The sequence below is a fragment of the Sus scrofa genome, chromosome 4 (genome assembly GCF_054392235.1).
Source record: "Sus scrofa isolate SSC_HxYL_T2T_F1_AM1 chromosome 4, Sscrofa_HxYL_maternal_Yorkshire_Landrace_v2.0, whole genome shotgun sequence".
NCBI lineage: Eukaryota > Metazoa > Chordata > Mammalia > Artiodactyla > Suidae > Sus > Sus scrofa.
In genome coordinates, this window is record NC_139386.1 from 160,411 (window position 1) to 183,456 (window position 23,046).

At 51.6% G+C, this 23,046-nt stretch overlaps 1 protein-coding gene across 5 annotated transcripts; it reads right to left on the minus strand.

Annotated features, from left to right (window-relative positions):
• On the minus strand, positions 1 to 21,614 carry ZNF16 (zinc finger protein 16). Of its 5 annotated transcripts, none has more exons than XM_085021483.1 (4): positions 21,482 to 21,614; positions 18,621 to 18,825; positions 3,470 to 4,822; positions 1 to 270 (listed from the first exon to the last, which is right to left on the minus strand). In XM_085021483.1, exons 2-4 carry the CDS (start codon positions 18,814 to 18,816, stop codon positions 77 to 79), a joined length of 1,743 nt encoding a protein of 580 aa, XP_084877609.1. In that variant the 5' UTR covers positions 18,817 to 18,825; positions 21,482 to 21,614; the 3' UTR covers positions 1 to 76. The 5 variants fall into 5 exon arrangements, with proteins under 5 accessions (XP_084877609.1, XP_084877610.1, XP_084877607.1 ...); XM_085021484.1 differs by having other exon boundaries at positions 21,450 to 21,614; XM_085021481.1 differs by having other exon boundaries at positions 21,271 to 21,614.
• Positions 21,615 to 23,046: the final 1,432 nt, after the last annotated feature.

The following is a 23,046-nucleotide window of genomic DNA, read 5'->3' on the forward strand; positions in this document are numbered from 1 at the left end:
TTCTTAAAACATCACTCTTTAATAACAGAAATGCAAATTAAGTCTCTCTGGAGCACCCATCCCACCTGCAGCTCTGTCACTTGTTCACTGGCGCATCCAAAGTACCTGCTAGAGGCCCGGTGGGCGAGCAAGTGGAGTTTTTCCTGCAGCAACTCCCATCTGGGACCTGACTCACATCTGCCCGCACTTGGGGCGCCTTGTCTGGCCTTTGCAGGGTGTCAGGAGGGGCGAGGACACTGGGCCCTCTGCTGTCCACGTGAAAATATGGTCCTTAAAGAAAACGCAAGTTAAATGTTGAATTACTACCTTTATTTACTAACTTTCAGAATACTATATATTGTTTTTCTAGCATTCTCCAGAGGTGACTAATTAAGTCTTTTTATTTCTATTAACATTTGAACTAAAAGAAATGTAATGTAGTTATTACAATTAAAAAAAATTATTACACATGTCATCCCATCTTTGGTCACCAGGAATCTCTTCAAGTTTGCCCAGAGTTTTTCTGACACAAGCCCTTTGATCACTTCTAGCTCCTAGATTTCTGATCTGACAAGACTCTAGGCTCAACTCCTATGCTCCCTGGATCCTAGGGATGGAATCAGTGTTTTACTAAGGAGCCCTAGGCCATCTAAGTGGGAAATGGTGTCGGGAAGACAAAAGTGGGGCATATGGAGGTTCCCGGCTAGGGGCTGAAGCAGAGCTACAGCTCCCGGCTTACACCACAGCCACAGCAATGCAAGATCTGAGCCATGCCTTCAACTCACGCCAAAGCTCACAGCAACGCCAGAGGCCAACCCACTGAGTGAGGAGAACCTGAAACCTCAAGGATACTAGTCAGATTCGCTTCCACTGTGCCACAGTAGGAACTCCCTTATTTTTTTTTCAATTTTAGAAACTGTTTACTTTCCGTCAACCAATTCCCATTGTGTTTGTTCGCTTATTTATTTTGCTTTTTTTAGGCCCATCTGCACATCTGCAAACTCGTGCCACTGCCTGGAATTGCCCCCTTGGTGTAAAAAGCTCCAGGAATCTCTGACCTCACAGATGCCGCAAAGTATCGCTCAGTCACTAAGTCTGTAACTACACTCAGGCCACAGTACAAGCCTCACCGGGCGCCTCGCCCCCCAAGTCCCAGACTTCACTGCGAGTGGCCGAGGCACTCCTGTCACTTCTCCCGGAGAAGGTGGCAGTGGACTTTCATCTCCACTGCCGGCCCCAGGCTGCCACCTGCAGAGGGTGCTGGACGACTCAGTGAAGCAAGCTCTGATTCAAGTGAGGGAAACGCGGTGCGTCTCTGCCATCAAAGGTCAGGGGGAGTTGTAGCCAGCAGCCTGGCTCTGCTGTTTGCTGTTTGCTGCTCAAAAGCAAGTTAGAGCTGCTCTCCCTTCGTCAGGGCGCTCCTGGCCCACAGGCCCCCACGGCCCCCTTCCTGCGGTTTAGGTCCCAGACATCACTCGGCTCCCATGTTGCACATGATGTCTCGATGAGGCCTTCTCTGCCCCATTTGAGACTGAGCCCCTCAAAACACCTGATCCCATTCCTGCTTTACTTTGGCTTCACCACACTCATAACTCTTAGGCAGTTTTTCCTCCCTGCTGGAATGCGGGCATTTTTGTCTGTCTGGTTTCCTGCTGTCTCCCCCACCGAGTGGCACGGAGCAACCACCCAGCATGTATTCAATGGAAAGGAAGCGTGGAATCCAGGCTGGGAGAGGAGGAATGTGGAGCCACAGGAGGCCGCCTGACAGTGAGAGCACTGAGCTGGAGGGCGGCGGGCGGGGGGGGGGGGGGGGGGGGCCTGCCCGGGGCAGGGGCTGAAGTGGAGGGAAGGCCTTGGGGGGCAGCAGCAGCTGCCTGGAGGGTCTCGGGCAAGAGAAGGCAGCCGGTGCTGCCAAGCCCAGGGGACCCGCCTCCGGTCCAAGGCGGCCCCTCCACACTGGTTTCTCTCCCAAGCTCCCACCACCTCTCTATCCTCATTTGCAACTGCTGGTCTTGCCTCACTTCCCTCAGAAAACAGAAGCCAAAACCTTACCTGCCCACTGTAACTACAAACCCGACGACACCTGCCCATGCCTCTGGTCCTGTTGGAAAAATGCAGGAGGTGCCCTCGCTCCTTCCACCCTGTGACCCCCCCCCTCCCAGGTCAAGATTGGCCGGCTGGCATCCAAAGGCCTCCCTGTGGCAGAGGTGCTGCTTCTGGACCACATTCCGCTGCTTAGGGAGCAGGGTCACAGCTCAGGCAAACAGAGGAGGGGCCAGTGGCCAGCTACCAGAGGCAGCTAGGTGCCCTATAAACGGTGACGGACCTGGGGAAGAGCGACCTGAGGGCCTGTAGGGGGAGAGGAAGGGCACAGCCCGGACACTGGGAAACAGCCCCGAGCAGGGCCATGGGGGCTGCCTCAGAGCAGAGCAAGGAGGACGCGGATGGGCTCAGGGACGTGGGTGGGGCGGGGGGGTGGAAGTCCCGGTACAGAGTGGGAGGGACAAGAAAGGACATTAAGAAGTACACCCCAAGGAGTTCCCATCATGTCGGAAACAAATCCAACTAGGAACCATGAGGTTTTGGGTTCGATCCCTGGCCTCGATCGGTGGCTTAAGGATCTGGCGTTGCCCTGAGCTGTGGTGTAGGTCGCAGACATCACTCGGATCCCATGTTGCTGTGGCTGTGGTGTAGGCCGGCAGCTGCAGCTCTGAATCGACCCGTAGCCTGGGAACTCCCATATACTGCGGGTGCAACTCTAAAAAGCAAAAAAAATATCTGCTCCCTGGAGGGTAGGTGACAGCAATCAGACCTGAAAAACAAAACTTTTTTTTTAAGGCATATGTAAGTTCCCGGCCTACGCCACAGCCACAGCCACGCCAGATCGGTAACCCACTGAGCAAGGCTAGGGATCAAACCCGAATCCTCATGGATACTAGTCGGGTTCATCACTGCTCAGACAACGGGAACTCCTGAAAAACTCTCCATCTGACTTTATGTAAAGAGAAAGCAAGTGTGGCCTCGACCAGGACCTCACTCCCTGAGACCAGTGACCAGACAAAAGGCCACTGTGTTTCTCTCCACACAGATTTCGGTTTACTCTGCTGGTTACCGACCACTGGGAAGGGAACGCACTCTGCTCCTAAGCTAGCAGCCCCATCATCTCTTCCCTCCTAACACACAGGCAGTCTGATAACAAAACAGAACAACACAGGAGAGAAGCTGGGTCCCAGGGGCAGGGCTTGTGTGGGGCCAGGGGAGGGAGGCCTGGGGGTGGGAGGAGCCGGCAGGGAGCCCAGCTGGGGGTGGGGGGGCTGTGGCCGAGCTGAGCAGCTTCACTCCCTGGCGTGGATCAGCTGGTGCTTGACCAGCTTTGACCGCTGGCTGAAGGCCTTCCCGCAGGCCTCGCAGTCGTAGGGCTTCTCGCCGGTGTGGACCCTCTGGTGCTGGGTGAGGACCGAGCGCTGGCTGAAGGCCTTCCCACACTCACCGCACTTGTAGGGCCTCTCTCCCGTGTGGATGATCTGGTGCTGGATGAGGTGCGAGCTCTGGCTGAAGCCCTTCCCACACTCCACGCACGTGTAGGGCTTCTCCCCAGTGTGGACTTTCTGGTGGTGAATGAGGTTGGAGCTGCGGTTGAAGGCTTTACCGCACTGGTCACACTCGTGGGGCTTCAGGCCGTTGTGGATTCGCTGGTGCTGGATAAGCGTTGAGCTCTGGCTGAAGGTCTTCCCACACTCGGCACACTCGTAGGGCTTCTCTCCCGTGTGAACTCGCTGGTGGAGGATGAGGTTGGAGCTGCGACCGAAGGTCTTCCCGCACTCGCGACACTCGTAGGGCTTGTCGCCGGAGTGCACGCCCTGGTGCTGGATGAGGGCGGAGCTGTGGCTGAAGGCCTTGCCGCAGGCGCTGCACGAGTAGGGCTTCACACCCGTGTGGATGATCTGGTGCTTTCGGAGCACGGAACTGTAGCTGAAGGCCTTGCCACACACGGGGCACACGTGGGGCTTCTCCCCGGTGTGGACTCTCCGGTGCTGGAGGAGGCTCGAGCTCTGGCTGAAAGCCTTGCCGCACTCGCTGCACCTGTACGGCTTCTCGCCTGTGTGGACCCTGCGATGCTTGACGAGGTTGGAGAACCGGCTGAAGGGCCTGCCGCACTCGCCGCACGCATGGGGCCTCTCCCTGGTGTGGACCTTGTGGTGTTTAATGAGGCTCGAGCTCCGCCCGAAGGCCTTGCCGCACGTGCTGCACTGGAAGGGCTTGGCCGGCTCATGGGACCTCTGGTGGCTCTCGAGGCTGGCGCTCTGGCTGAAGGCCTCGCCGCATTCGGCGCACACGTGAGGCTTCTCCCCGCGGTGGCTGAGCCGGTGCCTGAGGAGGTCCGAGTGCAGGCCGACGGACTCCCCGCACTCGCCGCATATGAACGAGCTTTCGGCTGCGTGCAGACCCTCGTGGCCGGCCAGGTCCACGCCGCAGTGGACGCTCTGGTCACATGCGTCGAACGGCTGGGGCGTCTCTTCCTCTGGCTCGCCCGGAGAGGCCACTGGGGTGATGATGAGACCAAAGTTTCTCTCCAAGGGTTCGGTGTCTATCTCTGGCTCTTCTAAGGGGCTGCCGGGGAGCAGGTACGCGGGCATGAAGCCCCCCTCCTGGCAGAGGGACAGTCTCTCGCCCTGGGGGACCCCCCAGTCACTCCCTAGCACGTCAGCACAGAGCTCTCCACGCTCAGGGGCCTGGGAACCAGCACCCACATAATCTTCTGATGTTCCCGCCTGGGATTCCAAATCCTCAGAAGCATCTTCCTTCTGAAGAAGCTGTGAGCCCTCGGTCCTCAGGTCCCAATCTGAAATGACACCATGAGGTCAGCTGGAGGGATACAGGGAGATGCAGACAAGCCTGGGGGGTGGCACTGGGGGGGTGAGGCTGCCCGGCACTGAAAGCCAGTCCTCCCGCAGGAGGTCACCGCAGTCTCGCTCCCGGGTCCCAAAGCCAGCGCGGCAGGTCACCAGCAAGTCCCGTGGGCTCTGCCTTGGAGCAGGTCCCAAAGCCAGGCCCTTGCCCTCCGCAGCCAACACCCCGGGCTTTTCCTGCTCCAGACGCACGGCGCCTCCACGGCATCCCTGCCAAGAATCGCCGGCCCTTTGGGGAAGCGGGGCTGCTGGGGACTCTGACCACTTGGACCAGGGAGCCTTCAGGGACCGTGCCCGTCCTGCCGAAGCCCCTGCCTCCCCAAGCCTGCACTGGGAACGCGCCTCGTTAGCTGGCGCCAGGGCCGCACAGGAGGCACCTTCCTCTTCACACCTTGGACAAGGAGACTGCCCTCCCGGCCTGACACCCAGGCCACACCGCCTGGGCAGTGACACCCAGGCTGCCCTCCTTCCCTTCCTGCCCACAGCAGGCCTGAATCAAGGGCACTCAACCCCCGATCCCATGGCCACACTCCCTCCTTCCCTCCGGCCAGCTCTGCTCCCACTCCTCACTTCTCTCCTGGCACAGCCCTGACCCCCGACAGGGCTCCGTGTCCCAAGATGGGGGACGCCAGTGGTGCCTGAGGGTCGCCCTCTGACCTGCCCCTCAGTTCAGGACAACACTGTCTCTCCCAGCTAGAACTTCTAGAACCTCCCACCACAACCTCTGTCTCCCTGCCTCTTTCTGGAGGTTTCTGTTGTCCCTGGAGCCGCCACTGATCTGGACGCAGACCCAGCCTGGCCATCCACTCAGCCTGTCTGGCAGCCCCACTCACGTGTCTGGTGGGCACTGCTTGCATTCCAGTCCCCTGACCCACGGCTCACACGGGCTGGGCTGGAAGCCCCTCATGGTCTGCACCAGGACCCCTCCTTGGAGCCCAGTGTGTGGCGGGCACACAGACCTAGGCACCGTGTTGTGCCTTCCTGTGGACCCTCGGGCAGGCTTGTCTTCACAGCACCTTCTCCCAGACCCCCAGCCCTGTGAGGCTGCAGGAACGAAGATCTGCACAGGACGGCCCAGGGCTCGCTCTGCCCCCCGACTGGCCAGGAGCCCCACTCTGCCAGCTGCATGTGGAGAAAGGCCGGAGCTTGTCCATAAAGGGTCAGCGAGGACCTGTTCCAGCCTCTGTGGCTGCAGGATCTGCCACACGATCTGCTTTACTGCCATCCTTAAAAACCTCACACGGTTCTTGGCTTGCAGGCCACAAACCACTGGCCAGCCGAGTCTGGCCTGCGGGCCATGGCACTGACCGCAACTGAAACGAGGGCACTGGAGTGGCTCAGGAGGTGCTGGCAGTGGCAAATGGATTTGGGGCCCGAGGAACAGTCAACCTGGAGGCTTTTCCTGAGACAGGAAACAAGTGTTAGTCCCGTGGTGAGGACGATCAGAGGATTTTTCCCTTCTTTTTAGGACTTGCAGAAACGCCGGATCCCCGACCCACTGAGCAAGGCCAGGGATCGAACGGGCATCCTCATGGATACAGTCAGGGTCACCACTGCTGAGCCACAACAGGAACTCCCTAAATTTGGATCTACTGGTGAGGGACAGCTCTGAAAACAACTGCACGTGTGGCAGCAACTGGAGAAGAGGTGACGACCGGCCCTTCGCGCACACAGCAGGCCGGCAGCGTTTCCTCGGAGATGGTCAGCGGCTGCCCGCTTCATGGGAAACAACTCATGCGCGGCTCTGCGCCCTCGGCCGAGGCCAAGCAGCGACCCGTCCGGCCTCGTCCAGACCCTGAGTGGCACCACACACTCCACTGCAGCGGCTGTTTCCACTTCCCTTAATTTACTGAGGTAAAATCCACAAAAAAATAAGTTAATTTTAAAAATTAATTTTAAATTAAAATTTAAAATTAATTTTAAAAATTAATTTAAAAAAATTGTGGCCCACACCACAGCAACATGGGATCCAAGCTGCATCTGCGACCTACACCACAGCTCAGGGCAACGCCAGATCCTTAACCCACTGAGCGAGGCCAGGGATCAAACCCACAACCTCATCGTTCCTAATTGGATTCGTTTCTGCTTCGCCACGACGGGAACTCCTGGAGTCTTTCTCTTAATGCCAACAGCTATCTGTGCTTCACGCCTTTTCACAGCTGAATGATATTCCCTGGTGTGGACAGAACACATTCGGTCCATGCATTTATGGATTCTGGGCTGTTTACACCTCCAGGCTGTGTGTACAGCTCAGGAACATGACGTCTGTGCCCCTGGCCAGGTCCTGGCCTTGAATTCACTGGGCAGGTATCTAGCGGCGGAACCGCCGGGTCCCACAGTCATGCTTTGTTTAAACTTTCGAGGAACTGCCAGACTGTCTTCACCAGTAACGGGAGCGCCCGTTTCTCCACATCCGGGAAAGCAATCCTCATTTTACTACAGCCATCCTAGTGGGTATGAGGTAGTAATCTTATGAAGGTTTTGTTTTGCTTTTCTCAAATGACTAATGAATTTGAGCATCTTTTCATTTGCTTGTTGGTCGTCTGTACATTTTTTTTGGAGAAATGTTTATTCAAGTTCCTTGATCATTTAAAAAAGTGGGGGAGTTCCCATCAGGGCACAGTAGTTAACAAATCCAACTAGGAACCATTAGGTTGAGGGTTCGATCCCTGGCCTTGCTCAGTGGGTTGAGGATCTGGCGTTGCCGTGAGCTGTGGTGTAGGTCGCAGACTCGGCTTGGATCCCACATTGCTATGGCTCTGGTATAGGCGGGGGGCAACAGCTCTGATTAGACCCCTAGCCTGGGAACCTCCATATGCCACGGGAGCAGCCCTAGAAAAGGCAAAAAGACCAAAAAATGGGAAAAAAAAAAAAAAAAAAAAAAGTGGGTTGTGTCTTGTTGAATTGTAAGAGTTCTTTACACATTCTGGGTACTAGACTGTATGGTTTGCAAAGATTTTCTCCCATTGCGTAGAGTGCCTTTTCATTTTTTTATAACGTCCTTTCATCCCCAAATGTCTTTAATGTTAAGGAAGTCTAATTTATCTTTCTTTTGTAGCTCATGCTTTTGAGGTCATAGCTAAGAATCCATTGCCAAACCCACTGTTATGCAAAGGAACAGAAGAAAGGGTTTCTTCTGTTTTAGGACTTGTTTTTGTATTTGTTGGATGATTCTGAGTTAACTTTTGCCTACTGCATGAGGCAGGGGTCCAAGTTCACTCTTTTGCATGTGGAAATCCACTTATCGCTTCAGATATACTCACTTAGTCCTAGACTCTCAGTTCTATTTCATTGATCTCTGTTTATCCTACATTGTACCAAATTGTTTTGGTAACTGTAGACTTTTTTGGGGGCTGTGACTGCAGCATACAAACATTACAGGGCCTGGGATCGAACCTGTACCACAGCTGTGCCACCACCAGGTCCTTAACCCACTGAGCCACCAGGGAACTCCTGATCACTGCAGCTTCATAAGTAAGTTTTGAAACTGAAAAGAATGAGTTATCTGACTTTTTTCTTTTTCAAGCTTGCTTTGGCTATTAGGGCCCCTTGTAATTCCTTATAAATTTGAGGCGGCTGGGGGAGTTCCTATTGTGGCACAGCAGAAATGAATCCGACTAGTATCCATGAGGATGCAGGTTGGATCCCTGGCCTCGCTCAGTAGGTTGGGGATCTGGCATTGCTGTGGTTGTGGCTGTGGCTGGAAGTAGCTCCAATTCAACCGCTAGCCTGGGAACTTCCATGTGCTGCAGATGTGGCCCTTAAAAAAACAGAAAAAAAAATTGAGGCTGCTGGATTTTTTTGGTTTTGTTTTGTTTTTGCTTTTTAGGGCTGCACCTGCGCCATATGGAAGTTCCCAGGCTAGGGGTCGAATCAGAGCTGCAGCTGCCAGCCATAGCCACAGCCACGTGGGGTCTGTGTCCTACACCACAGCTCACAGGAAGGCTGGAGCCTTAACTCACTGAGCAAGGCCATGGTTCAAACCCGAATCCTCATGGATACTAGTCTCAGGTGCATTACCGCTAAGTCGTGAGAGGAACTCCCAGGCTGCTGATTTTGACAGGGATTGTATGGAACCCGAGGGCTGCCTGGACAGCACTGACGTTGTAACACTACCAAGTCCAATCTGGGCCACAGGACGGCCTCTCGGTCACTTAGGTCTTGAATTTCTAGGGCAACACTTTGTAGGTCTCAGCCAACAGACCTTTCACCCAACAGGTTAAACTTACTTCTAGACTGTTTCTCTGATGCTATTAGAAGTGAATTCTTTTCATTTCCATTTCAGATTTGCTCGCTGTATACAGACTGACTTGTCCCCTGCACCTGTGCTGAATTATTAGCTTACATAGCTTTTTATTTCTGGGTTTATTTTTTATTTTTTTTATTTTTGGCTGAAGTTTCCAAATCAGGGACCGAACCTGTAGCTCAGCAGTGACATCAAATCCTTAACCTGCTGAGCTGACAGTGAACTCCCTCAAGTAGTTTTTTCTTTTTTTTCATTTTGGCCGCCCCGAGGCATGTGGAATTCCTAGACATGATCAGATCAGACCCAAGCCACATGTACAGCAATGCCAATCCTTAACCCACTGTGCAGGGTCAGGGATCGAATCTCCATCACATCGCTCCCAAGATGCTGCTAATCCCTTTGCGCTACAGTGGGAACTCCTCAAGTAGCTTTTTAATGGATTCTTTGGGATTTTCTATACATGGGATCATGCATTATGCAGATAGAGGTAACTTTATTTCTTCCTTTCCAATTTGAATGACTTTTCTTACTCTTGCCTGACTGCTCTGGTTAGAACTTTCAATACAACACTGAATAGCAGATGTGAAAGCAGGCCTATTCTCCTGATCTTTGTGGAAAAGCTTTTAATCTTTTACTAATGTGTATATGCTAGCTGTGGGTGTTTCATGAATGCCCTTTATCACATGGAGGTTTCCTTGTATTATGAGTTTTCTGTGTTCTTATCATGAAAATGTGTCTGATCTTATCAAATACATTTTCTTTCTGTTTTTTTGGTTTTTTTTGTTTTTTGTTTTTTTTTTTCTGTCTTTTGTCTCTTTAGGGCCGCACCTGAGGCATATGGAGGTTCCCAAGCTAGGGGTCCAAGTGGAGCTGTAGGTGCTGGCCACAGCCACAGCCACAGCCACAGCCACTTGGGATCCAAGCTGCGTCTGTGACCTACACCACAGCTCACGGCAACACCGGATCCTTAACCCACGGAGCGAGGCCAGGGATCGAACCTGCGTCCTCATGGATACTAGTTGGGTTCGTTAACCAGTGAGCCATGACAGGAACTCCAAGATCTTGTCAAATACTTTTCCTGCATCAAGTGAGATTATAGCTCTTTTCCTTTATTCTATTAAGGTGGTAAATCACACTGACTGGTTCTGATGTTGAACCACTCTTGTATTTCTGGGTTACTTCCCACTTAGTCATGGGGTAAATACCTAATACACTGCTGGTAGCAGTCTGCTAGCATTCTGTTGACGATTTTGCTTATAAAGCCATCAAATGTCTCAATATGGAATTTTCTGTTCTTGTGGTGTCTTTGACTTTCCTTCCTCTTCTACAGCTTGGAAGAGTTTGAGGGAAATTACTACTAATTCTTCTTAAACCTTAGGTAAAATTTACCAGCGAAGCCAAGTGGTCCTGAATATTTCTTTTTTTTCTTTTTAGGGCCACACCCACTGCAAATGGAGGTTCCCAGGCGAGGGGTTGAATCAGAGCTACAGCTGCTGGTCAACACCACAGCCACATCCATGCGGGTTCTGAGCTACGTCTGTGACCTGCACCACAGCTTATATCCCAACCCTGAGTGAGGCCAGGGATCGAACCCACATCCTCACGGACACCAGTCGGATTCATTTCCACCGCACTCCAATGGGAAGTCCCAGTGCTGAATGTTTCTTTGTTAGACGATTTCAAAGTTACTGATTCGATGTTTAATTGTAGTAAGTTTGTTCAGACGTTCTATCTAGTCTTGAGTCCCTCCTGGTCATTTGCGTGAAGAATTTCTCTTTCATCTAGGTTACTGAATTGTTAGTGTGCAGCCGGTCTCTTACTCCTTTTTCCTTTTGTGAAGTCGGTAGTAATGTCCCCATCCCATTTTCACTCGACTTGTATTGTGTCTTCTTGTCTTTCTTTTGTCGTTTAAAAGCTTTGTGAGGAGTTCCCCTTGTGGCTCAGTGGTTAACGAATCCGACTAAGAACCATGAGGTTGCGGGTTCCATCCCTGGGGTTAAGGATCTGGGGTTGCCGTGAGCTGTGGTGCAGGTCGCAGAAACGGCTCGGAACCCATGTTGCTGTGGCTGTGGTGCAGGCCAGCAGCTACAGCTCTGATTCAACCCCTGGCCTGGGAACCTCCAATGCCACAGGAGCGGCCCTAGAAAAGGCAAAAAATCCAAAAACAAAACAAAACAAAAAACACCTTTGTTAGAGTTCCCTGGTGGCCTAGCAGTTAAAGATCTGGCCTTGTCACTGCATGCTGAGAGCATGGCCAATAAAATAAATACATAGTTTGTCAATTGTGTGGATCATTTCAAAAAAACAATTTTTTGGGGGGCCATGACTGTTGCATGTAGAAGTTCCCAAGCCACAGCAGTGACAAGGCCATATTCTTAACCCACTGAGCCACCAGAGAACTCCTAAAAAAACCCAACTTTTAAAGAACTACATTTTAAAAATTAAAGTTAACTTTCAATCTCACTGAACCTCCACTGTTTTCCCATTCTCTATTTCTCCTCTAAGGTTTATTATTCCTTCCTTCTGCTAGCTCTGGGTTTAGTTCCCTTTTCTGTAGATTTTGAAGATGTAAAGTTAATTACTGATTTAAGATCTTCCAATTTAATGTAGCCCTTTACTGCTATAAGCTTCCTCTTTGCTACTGCCTTCCTTGCATCCTATAAGTTTTAGCATTTTGTGGGTTTTTTCTTTGTTTCTCTCTCTCTTTTTTTTAAGGGCTGCACCTGCAGCATATGGAAGTTCCCAGGCTAGGGGTCAAATCAGAGTTGCAGCTGCCAGCCTACAGCCGCAGCAACGCAGGATCCGAGCCACGTCTGTGACCTACACATCTCACGGTAATGCCAGATCCTTAACCCACTGAGCAAGGCCAGGGATCAAACCCAAGTCCTCATGGATACTAGTCGGGTTTGCTGAACCCCAGGTTTTGTTTTAATTTGCCTATAGGTACTAACTTCTCTTGTGATTTCTTCTTTGACCAAATGGTTAAACCTGTGTGCTTTTATTTCTACATATTTGTGATTTTCCAATTTTCCTGTTATTGGTTGGAGATGTTGCTTTACATTTATTTCAATCTAAAATGTATTTAGGGAGTTCCCGTCGTGGCTCAGTGGTTAACGAATCGGACTAAGAACCATGAGGTTGCGGGTTCGATCCCTGGCCTCGCTCAGTGGGTTAAGGATCTGGCGTTGCCGTGAGCTGTGGTGTAGGTCGCAGACGCAGCTCAGATCCCGCGTTGCTGTGGCTCTGGCGTAGGCTGGTGGCTACAGTTCTGATTAGACCCCTAGCCTGGGAACTTCCATATGCCGCTGGAGTGGCCGCAGTAAAGGCAAAAAGACAAAAAAAAAAAAAAAAGTATTTAGACTTTTCTGTGGTCTAACATATGGTACGCTGGAGAATGTTTCCTATGCACTTGGGAAAAATGTCTATCTACCTCCTTGGGTCAAGTGAGTAGCCGTGCCTACTGGGTCTAGCTGAGTGCTGTTCAAGTTCTCAATTTCATGGCTGAACTTCTCTTCAGACGACTTTGATTTTGATTTTGGTTTTTTTTAATGCCATTCCCAGGCTAGGGGTCGAACTGGAGCTGTAGCTGCCAGCCTACACCACAGCCACAGCAACGCCAGATCCGAGCCATGTCTGCGACTTACACCACAGCTCATGGCAATGCTGGATCCTTAAACCACTGAGCGAGGTCAGGGATTGAACCTGCGTCCTCATGGATGCTAGTCAGATTTGTTTCTGCTGAGCCACAATGGGAACTCCCAGACAACTTTTGGAAGTGAGGTACAGAAGTCTCCAACTGCTCTGGCAGAAGAACCTATTTCTCCCTTCAAGTCTATGCTTCACATACTTTGGGGTTCTTCTTTGGTGTGTATGTTTATAACTGCTCTATCTTGATGAACTGACGGTTGCCTCAATATATAATGTCCTCCATTTCTCTTGCAACAGTTTTTGACTCAGTTTTTTTTTGTCCGACATTAGTGTAATCACCCCAGCTCTCTTTCGGTTACTATTTGCATGGGATATATTTGTTCACCTGTCACTTTGAACTTATTTGTTTCTCTGGATTTAAAGTAAGCCTCCTGTACACAGCTTTTAAAAAATCTATTCTGTCAACATGTGCCTTTTGACGAGTTTAAACCATTAACATTTACAGTAATTACTGATAAGGACTTAATTCTGCTACTTTGCTTTCTGAATCTTCTATTTTCAGTATCTTTTACCTTTTCTGTCTCTCATTTCCTCTAGTGTCTTCTTTTGTGTTCAGTTGTTTCTTTTTGGAGTGTACCATTGTGATTTCTTTATTCCTTTTGGGCATACTTTTTAGATACTTCATTTTCTTAGTGGTATTGTGGGGATCATAACGAACATCCTAAAACAATCTCGTTTGCTTTTCTCCCTGAGCTTTTTTGGTCCCAGCCCCCAGTGTTACTGAGGTGTAACTGCCACATAACATCATGTAAGTTTATGGAATGAATCGATACAAACGACTCCCTCCACAGGGGTCCCACATCCCACATCCACTGCCTCAGTTGCCCGGGGTGTGCGGAGAGCTTTGAGGACCTGCTCTCTTGGCGACTTTCCAGCACACAGGAGGAACCACATTCCCAGGCTGTACATGAAAGCCCCAGAAGAAAGCCATCAAGTTTGACCTGATACCACCTCGGCCACAAGAGCGTACAGCTCTGCTCCCACACAGACGTGCTCCCTCGTCTCCGCTGCTGCCGTCGCAAACGTTTCCGCGTGCTCGGCGGCAGAGGATGAGGGTGGTGTTTACGCACTTGCCTCTCGAATCATATGGGAAGTAAGAAATGGGGTCATAAACTAAAAATGTAAAAATACTAGCTTTGTTGGCCATGCCCCTGGTATGCAGAAGTTCCTGGGCCAGGGATCAAACACAAGCCACACCAGTGACAATGCAGACCCTTAACTGCTAGGCCACCAGGGAACTCCAATAGTAGCTTTTTTTTTTTTTTTTTTTTCCGGTTGCACCTGTAACATACGGAAGTTCCCAGGCCAGGGATCAAATCTGAGCCTCAGCAGTGACCACGCCACAGGTGCAGCAATGCCAGATCCTTAACCACTGTGCATGGCCAGGAGTCAAACCTGTGCCACCACAGAAACAACGTCAGACCCTTAACCCAGTGTGGCCCTCGCCAGTACCAGCTCTCATGTCCTAGGCAGTACATTTTGCCAGAGACCTTTGGTTCCTCCCTTGCTCTGCGTTCCCTTCTTCTCTAACCTGTAGGACCCGTTTAACATTTCTGACAGGGCGGGTCGGTGGCTAATAAACATCCTCAACGTTGTTTATCCTGGAATATCTTAATTTTGGCCGCCTTCTGAGAGGTAATTTGCTAGATACAGAATTCTTAGCTGGCAGTTTCATTCTCTCAGCACTTTACCTTCCGGCCTCCAAGGGTTCTGATGAGAAACGGGCGGTTTCTCATCTTACGAGGATCCCTTATACAAGACGGATTGTTTCTCTCTTACTGTTTTTAAGATTCAGTCTTTCAACAATCTGATTATAATGACTCTTGGTATAGATTTCTTTGAATGTGTCCTAGTCAGTTTGTTGAGCTTTTTGGATGCGTAGATTCCTGACTTTCGTCAAACTGAAGACGTTCTGGACATTATTCGAATACCCCCTCTGTCCCTTACTTCCTGGACTCCCACGTGTGCTGGTCCCTTGATGGGGTCCCACACGTCTGTTAGGCTCTGCTCACTTTCCCTTCTGCTCCTCAGACTGGCTAATTTCAATGGTCTGTCTTCAAGTCCACCAGTTCTGGTGCCTGCTCAAACTCTTCCTGTCCGTTATTCGAATCCTCAGCTTTAGGAGGTCTATTCCCTTATAATAAATAAAATATAAATTATACACTTGTAATTATCTCAATTTTCTCCTTCTGTTCACATGTCATTTTCCTCTAGTTCTTCGTCCGTGGTTTCTTTCAGATCTTTGAGCACATTTAAGAGAAATGATTTAGAGTCTGTCAAGCATCTGCTTTTTCAGGGACACTTCTGCCAATTATTTTCTCTTGAAGGAACCAGCCATACTTTCCTGCTTTGTATTCTTTATGAATTTTTGTTAAAAACTAGACATTGGAATAGTTACTGTAAATCAGCCTCTCCCACCTCCAGGGTTTGCTGTTCTTAAAACTACTGGCGGCTACAGTCATCTGTTCATTTAGTCACTTCCCAAAACTTGTTTTTCTTTTTCTTTTTTTTTTGGTCTGTTTTAGGGCAGCACTGGTAGCATATGGAAGTTCCCAGGCTAGGGGCCGAATCAGAGCTTCAGCTGCCGGCCTAAATGGCAACGCCGGATCCTTAACCCACTGAGTGAGGCCAGGGATCGAACCTGCGTCCTCATGGATACTAGTCAGGTTCTTAACTCACTGACCCACAACAGGAACTTCTCCAAACTATTTTTTTTGTCTTTTCTCTGGGGTGGGGGGAGCCTGCACCCACAGCATATGGAGGTTCCCAGGCTAGGGGTCGAATCAGAGCTGTAGCCGCACCAGCCTATGCCACAGCAACACCAGATCTGAGCTGCATTCGCAACCTACACCACAGCTCATGGCAACACTGGATCCTTTAAACCACTGAGCAAGGGCAGGGACTGACCCACATCCTCATGAATACCAGGCAGATTCTTAACCGCTGAGCCACAAGGGGAACTCCCTCCTCCAAACTACTTTTGCAAAGACTGCATTCCTTGTCACTTGTGGTCACTGTTTTAATTCCATTTATCACCCTGTCCTAGCTTCCTGCTTTCACTGACTTTAGAGATCAGCCAGAAATGAAGCTACAATTGTCATAGGTCTTTTCTTTCTTTCTTTTGCTTTTTACGGCCTCAACTGTGGCATATGGAGGTTCCCAGGCTAGGAGTCTAATCAGAGCTACAGCTGCCAGCCTACACCACAGCCACAGCAACACCAGATCCTTAACCCACTGAGTAAGGCCAGGGATCAAACCCGCAACTTCATGGTTCCTAGTCGGATTCATTTCTGCTGAGCCACAATGGAAGCTCCTGTCACAGGTCTCTTCCAAACGTACACCTTACCCTGGTCATGTACGGGCTTTTCTAAATGCCCTGATACACAGGGGTGTTTCTGAATGCCCTCATTGCTCCAGCTTTCCCTCCTAGGCCTTAGGCAGTTGACTGTACCGTTAACTGATGACCCAAGTGCCTGTGGGGTTTCAGTTCACCTTAAAATGTTTTGAGCCCACCAGGTCTCTGCTGAGTAAGTTAGGAGTTAGGCAACACAGAGACAAACACTTTGTGTCAATTCTTTACCCAACCCCACACAGGTGAAAACAAACAAAATAACTTCTGAATAAGCTCCTTCTGGAACCAGAGACCAGGATCCCCACTGGGAACACAGCCTATTCACTTTGAGACTGCTACTGAACCGTATTTGTAAAGCTTTCCATTTTAAGTTGCCTTTTTCCTTTTCTTTCTTTTTTTTTTTTTTTTTTTTTTTTGGTCTTTTTTTTAGGGCCACACCCTCAGCATATGAAGTTCCTGGGCGAGGGATCGAACTGGAGCTACAGCTGCCGGCCTACCCCACAGCCAGAGCCACACAGGATCTGAGTTGCGTCTGCACCCCACACCACAGCTCACAGCAACACCAGATCCTTAACCCACTGAGCGAGGCCAGGGATCGAACCCACATCTTCATGAATACCCGTAGGGTTGGTTACTGCTGAGCCGCAACAGGACTCCCAAGTTGCCTTTTTCCTGACGGAGCATTTGCTTGGCTGCTGGAAACCTGACTGTTCTAGATTTCTGACAAGGGTGGTCCTGGTAGTTTCTACTTGTTCTTTTTTTTTTTCAGGAAGAATAGATCCCAGTTTTATTTATTTATTTTTTTTGTCTTTGTGTCTTTCCCAGGGCCGCACCCGCGGCATATGGAGGTTCCCAGACTTGGGGTCTAATCAGAGCTGTAGCCGCCAGCCTATGCCAGAGCCGCAGCAACGCGGGATCCGAGCCACATCTGCAACCTACACCACAGCTCAGGGCAACGCAGGATCCTTAACCCACGGAGCGAGGCCAGGGATCGAACCTGCAACCTCATGGTTCCTAGTTGGATTTGTTAACCACTGAGCCACGACAGCAACTCCAGTTTCTACTTGTTTTTTAAAAAATGTTTATGTGTGGAGTTCCCATCGTGGCACAGTGAAAACAAATCTGACTAGGAACCACAGGGTTGAGGGTGCAGCCCTAAAAAAAGACAAAAAAAAAAAAAAAAAAGTTTATGTGGAGGGAAGTGTTTGGAGCTGCTTCCTCCTCCACCATTTTGCTCTATAGCAGCTTTTTATTTACTTATTTATTTATCTGTTGTCTTTTTAGGGCTGCACCCATGGGATACCAAAGTCCCCAGGCTAGGGGTCAAATTGGAGCTACAGCTGCCACCGTACACCAGGGCTCATGACAAGGCTGGATCCCTAACCCACTGAGCCAGGCCAGGGACTGAACCCGCACCCTCATGGATCTTAGTGGTGTTCTTTACTGCCACAAAGGGAACTCCTACAGCAGCTTTTTATTTATTTATATTTATTTATTTTTTCATTCTTTTGCTTTTTATGGCATATGGAAGTTCCCAAGCTAGGGGTCAAATCAGAGCTACGGCTGCTGGCCTACACCACAGCCACAGCCATATCAGATCTGAGCTGCGTCTGTGACCTACACCACTGAGCGAGGCCAGGGATCGAACCTGCAACCTCATGGTTCCTCGTCAGATTCCTTTTGCTGCGCCACGACGGGAACTCCTACAGCATTAAAGCATGAGCTACTACCAGCCTGTTTTCTTCCCTGGAGCAAGTCCTGGCCTAGCTCACCTCACTGCCTGGAACGCCCTTGGCCATCTGGTAGCAGGCTTCCCCTCGGGGCCACTTTTTGGGTCTACATCGTGTTTCTCATCCTCTAGGCACCCATCCCTGCCGCTGGCCCAACCTTCCAGTCCATAGAGGGTCTGACCAGGGCATGCTGCCCCGATGTCCTGAGCACGACAGTCCCATGTAGTTAAGAGTGGGTTCTCGTAAAGGAGATGCCAGGAAGGAAAGCTGACAGTGAGAAGCTGTCCCAGTCAACCTGTGAGGTCTGCAGAAGAGGGTCAGTGAAGGGCCTTTAGGAAGGACACGCTGGTGTCTGACAGGGGTGGGAGCAGTGGGCAGTGAAGGCTGCCAGGAGGGAGCGGGGCCAAGGCCTGAGGGCAGGTATCACCACCAGTCCGGTGAAGAAGTTAGGCTGGGCTCAGCTAGCGACCAGCACCTCACGCCCTTCTGTGTCAGCTGAGGATACCACCATCCCACTCAGGGCACCTAGACAGCCAGGTGCCAGGCCAACTTCTCTCTGACCTCCAGCCTTGGTCCCTCAAATCCACAAGGCACCTGCCCCTAGTGGTGACACAGACACGTCCCGAGGTAAGTGCAGGGTGACGTAGACAAAGCCCCCCAGAACAAGGGCACCAGTGGGGAACTCACTCCCTTACCTGCCAGCTGATGGTGTGGAGGGGTGGCTCCTGGCTCAGTGTCACCACAGCTGAGGGGACCATGAAGTGCAGATCCAGGGTGGGTCACAGCAGGAGCATCACTCACAGAGACCTGGGTGCCGGGGGTCCGAAGGGATGGTCCAGGAACTGAGGGCTCCATCTCTGCCTTTCCAGGACGAGTTCTGAGGCTGGGCATGGCTGGGACCTGGAGACCAGCAAGGATGCAGGTGAGTGTGCAGAGGGCCAAGCTCCAGGGGCTCAACCTCCCACCCAGCAGGCTCACGTCCTCCAACCCTGCAAGCCCAAGACCTCAGGAGGGCCTGGGGACTGATGCTGCATTCCCTGATCCTGGACCACAGGGGAGGGTCAGCCGGCCAGGGGGACAGGGACACACGAGCCAGGTGGGAAGGGGCAGGATGCGGACCGTGGAGCAGGGTAAGTACAGTGTCCCATGGGCACCACCTGGAAGGCCCAAGCCTGCCCTGATAAGAGAGCAGCTCCCACGGAGCCTGTGCCTGCTGGGGGCCACCCGACCCTGCACGGGGCAGCCGCAGACAGGCATGAAGTCATCAGTGCCATCTTACTCGTCAGTCCTGAGTTGTGCCCTCCTGGCAGCATCCACAGTGGGTGCCCCATCCCCACCCTTCTGGCTGCCTTCCCACAGCACCAGTGGTTCCCTCCCAGATCCCTCCTTAACTCCCTCTTCATGCCGGGGCTACAGGGCTCACTTCGGCACCTTAACCTGGTTAATGTGCCCAGTCCCGAGGCAGCAACATCCTTTACCCTGTGAAGACTCTCGAACTAGGTCGGGCTCATCTCCGGCTTTAGGTGCTTTCTGAGATCAGGAATGGGACATTCCCACCTGGACATTCGCCACCCCTCCCACTGCCCTCTCTCTGAGCAAACACACCAAGCCCTGCTCACCAGCCTACCTGAGAGAGGGGCAACATCCCCTGGCCCCTTATTCGCTCTGCACCATCAGCAGGTACCACTGACCCTTCTGCCCCTCAGGGGTGGAGAAGACAAAGCAGGAACTGTGGCAGAAGCCCACCGTGGACAGCACCTGCGGCCTTGGGACTGGACTTCTCTTCTTGGACACATGCTTTCAAAGATTCCAAAACACCCACTTTATGTCAGGGGCTATTCTGGGGAGGTGCGACCATCACCCTCATGGACTTGAGTAAGACAGATGGCAGAGGAAAGACAGACATGAGATGGGCACATGCCTGGACAGAGGAAGCAGGGAAGGGACAGAGCCTGGGCAGATGGGTTGAAGAAGAGAGTTCAAGCCCTGCCTGGCTGGGAAAGTGGGAAAAGGCAGAGGTGACACAGGGCAGAGGTGTGGACAGAGCTCAGAGGCAGAATTACTAAGGGTCAGATTTAAAGAGGCCTTGACGACCTGATGAAAGTGAGGCACCAGCCGCATTTCTCCCTCAGGAGAGACAGAACTAAGGGAAAAGCACAGGAAGATCAACCTGGCCTGGGCACGCAGACTGACATCTGAGAAGACTCCTGGCACCCATCCATGCAGCAGCAGGAGAGAGCAGACGATGACCTCGAGGGGGTAGCCTTCACTCTCTCTCATTTGCGGTAGTTATTTAGTTCACTTTTTTTTTTTTTGCTTTTGCTTTTGCTTTTTAGGGCCACACCTGGGGCATATGGACGTTTCCAGGCTAGGGATCAAATCAGAGCTACAGCTGCCGGCCTACGCCACAGCCACAGCCACACGGGATCTGAGCCGCATCTGCGACCTACATTACAGCTCACAGCAACGCCAGATCCCTGACCTCCTGAGCGAAGCCAAGGCTCGAACCTGTATCCTCATGGATATTAGTCAGATTCGTTTCTGCTGCGCCACAACAGGAACTGCAAATTCACTTTATTTTAGAATTCTTGAAATTAAAATTGTCTCTTGAGTAAGGGAAACGTCATGTGGCTCAAAATTCAAAAAATTAAAGAGGCGTTAAGTTGAAATATCCCCAGCCAGCCACTCGGTTCCCTTCCCTGTTTCCAAGGTCCCCTTCCAAATTTCTCTAAGCTTACACAGGCAAATACGTTTATAATATCTTTGCCTTTTTAAGTTGTACCAAACCACACTCATTTAACATCTTGCTTTTCTTGCTTCAGTACATGTGGGCTCTTGCCCAGAAGAACAGAGACAGAGACTGTGGCGGAGAATGCCCCTCCCAACCCATGTCCCATAATAATCCCTGGAACCTACCCTACACAGCAAAAAGAGACTTTGCAGAGGAAATTAAGGTTAAGGTTATGGGCCTGGATTATCCTCGTGGACCCACTAATCCCATGAAACTCGCTGACTCAGAAGCATGGGTCATGCGCAAGGAGTGCGGCCTCCAGGAGCTAATGGCAGTCAGCAAGGAAAAGCAACCTCAGGAAATGAATTCTACCAACGAGCTTGGAAGTCGATTCAACTGGCATTGGGCTCAACCTGGTGCCAAGCAAAGACAAACCTGTGGGGACCAGCAGCCACCAGTCCTCGGCAGGTACCCGCGGCGCCGGCACGACCCACCCTCAGCCCCACTCCCCTGGGGGGAGAAATGCCCTTCTTCAGCTTCAGGGCGAAACGACCACCGACTGGGCCCCCAAGCAGAACACCCGGAACCAAGCGACAACCCCAATCATTTCTCACCGGCTCCTCACAGCTCCGACGACCGCGCCGATTCCTGAGGCCCCCTTCTCCGCCCCAACCGCCCGCGCCAGAAGGCCTGCCCTCGCACTCCCGCAGCCGCGCTCCCCGGGCAGGCGCTGCTCGGCCCCGCCGCGCACCGTCCAGGGGCCGCCCCCGCAGCCCTCCCCCACGCCGCGCACCCGAGTCGGGGCCTCCTGGGACCAGCACCCACCGCGGGGACTTCGGAGTCAGGCGGGAGCGCGGGCTGCGACGTGGAGGAGCCTCGCGCGCGAGCATCCCCCACCGCAGCCGCTCCCAGAACCGCGCAACGCCTCGAGGCGGCCCACAGGCTGACCCCGGAAGTCCCCCTCAACTTCCGGCCCGCTGCTTCCCCGCCCCCCTCGCCCAGCCCAGCGAGGCAGCTCTAGGCGCGGGGAGCCTGACGACTCCGTCAGTGAGCTCCCGACACCCTCTGCTCTCGGGAGGCGCCTGGAGCGCCAGCTGCCTCGCGATGACTGGCTGTGGGCGCAACTAGCCGAGCGGTAGCTGTTAGACATGGCGGGGAGGAAGGAGGCGGGGGGTGGAGCAATGAGGTCTCAGCCGGTTTATCGACCAACGAAGTGGCCGGGAGCGCTGAGCAGCGAGAACGCAGGCTCCCCGCTGCTTAGGGAGCAGTTAGTGACCTCAAAAAAGAGGTGGTTTCTATTTTTAGCACAGGTTTGTGATGGAGTAAGAAACAGGGAAGATAGAAGTTATGTTGTTGCAAAAGTTCCCATCGTGGGTTCCCATCGTGGGGCAGCAGAAACGAATCCGACCGGGAAACATGAAGTTGCGGAGTCGATCCCTGGCCGCACTCAATGGGGTCAGGATCCGGTGTTGCCCTGAACTGTGGTGTAGGTCGAAGACCCAGCTCAGATCCTGCGTTGCTCTGGCTGTGGTGTAAGCTGGCAGCTGTAGCTCCGATTCGACCCCTAGCCTGGGAACCTCCCTATGCCACCTGTGCGGCCCTGAAAAGACGAAAGACACACAAAAATAGTTATGTTGTTACAATTTAACAGTTTCTCCACCTATTTTTGTCTTGCAGCTTTGTGCTTCATGAGGTTATTTTTGTTCCCAAGCTGTCTGGCTTTTGCCACCTTTTAGTTCTTTCCCAATCTACACTCACTACCTAACAGTAACTGGACAGAAAGGGACAGGCAGGAAGAACTCGGTAGAATCAGAACAGACGTTGCTTGATAAGAACATGAGGGTGCATGTGGAAGAACTGAATCCCTCAATCAGTACATGATTAGACAGATTGATGGAAAACAAATGCCTTACGTATATACCATATGTAATGTTCATGGGGCTGTCCACAGAACATTTTACAAAAACTGATTAAACCGATGATACGCTTAGACATGAAGAATACAAATATTTTAAAGTATGCATTTTACAGGAAAATTAAACTATGAAAGTTAGAATAGAAATAACAAAAATAGGGAGTTCCCATCGTGGCGCAGTGGTTAACGAATCCGACTAGGAACCATGAGGTTGAGGGTTCGGTCCCTGCCCTTGCTCAGCGGGTTAAGGATTGGGCGTTGCCGTGAGCTGTGGTGTAGGTTGCAGACGCGGCTCGGATCCCATGTTGCTGTGGCTCTGGCGTAGACTGGTGGCTACGGCTCCGATTCGACCCCTAGCCTGGAAACCTCCATATGCCAAGGGAGCGGCCCAAGAAATAGCAAAAAAAGACCAAAAAAAAAAAAAAAGAAATAACAAAAATAATAAAAAGTCGACCCCCCAAACTGTAACTATTGA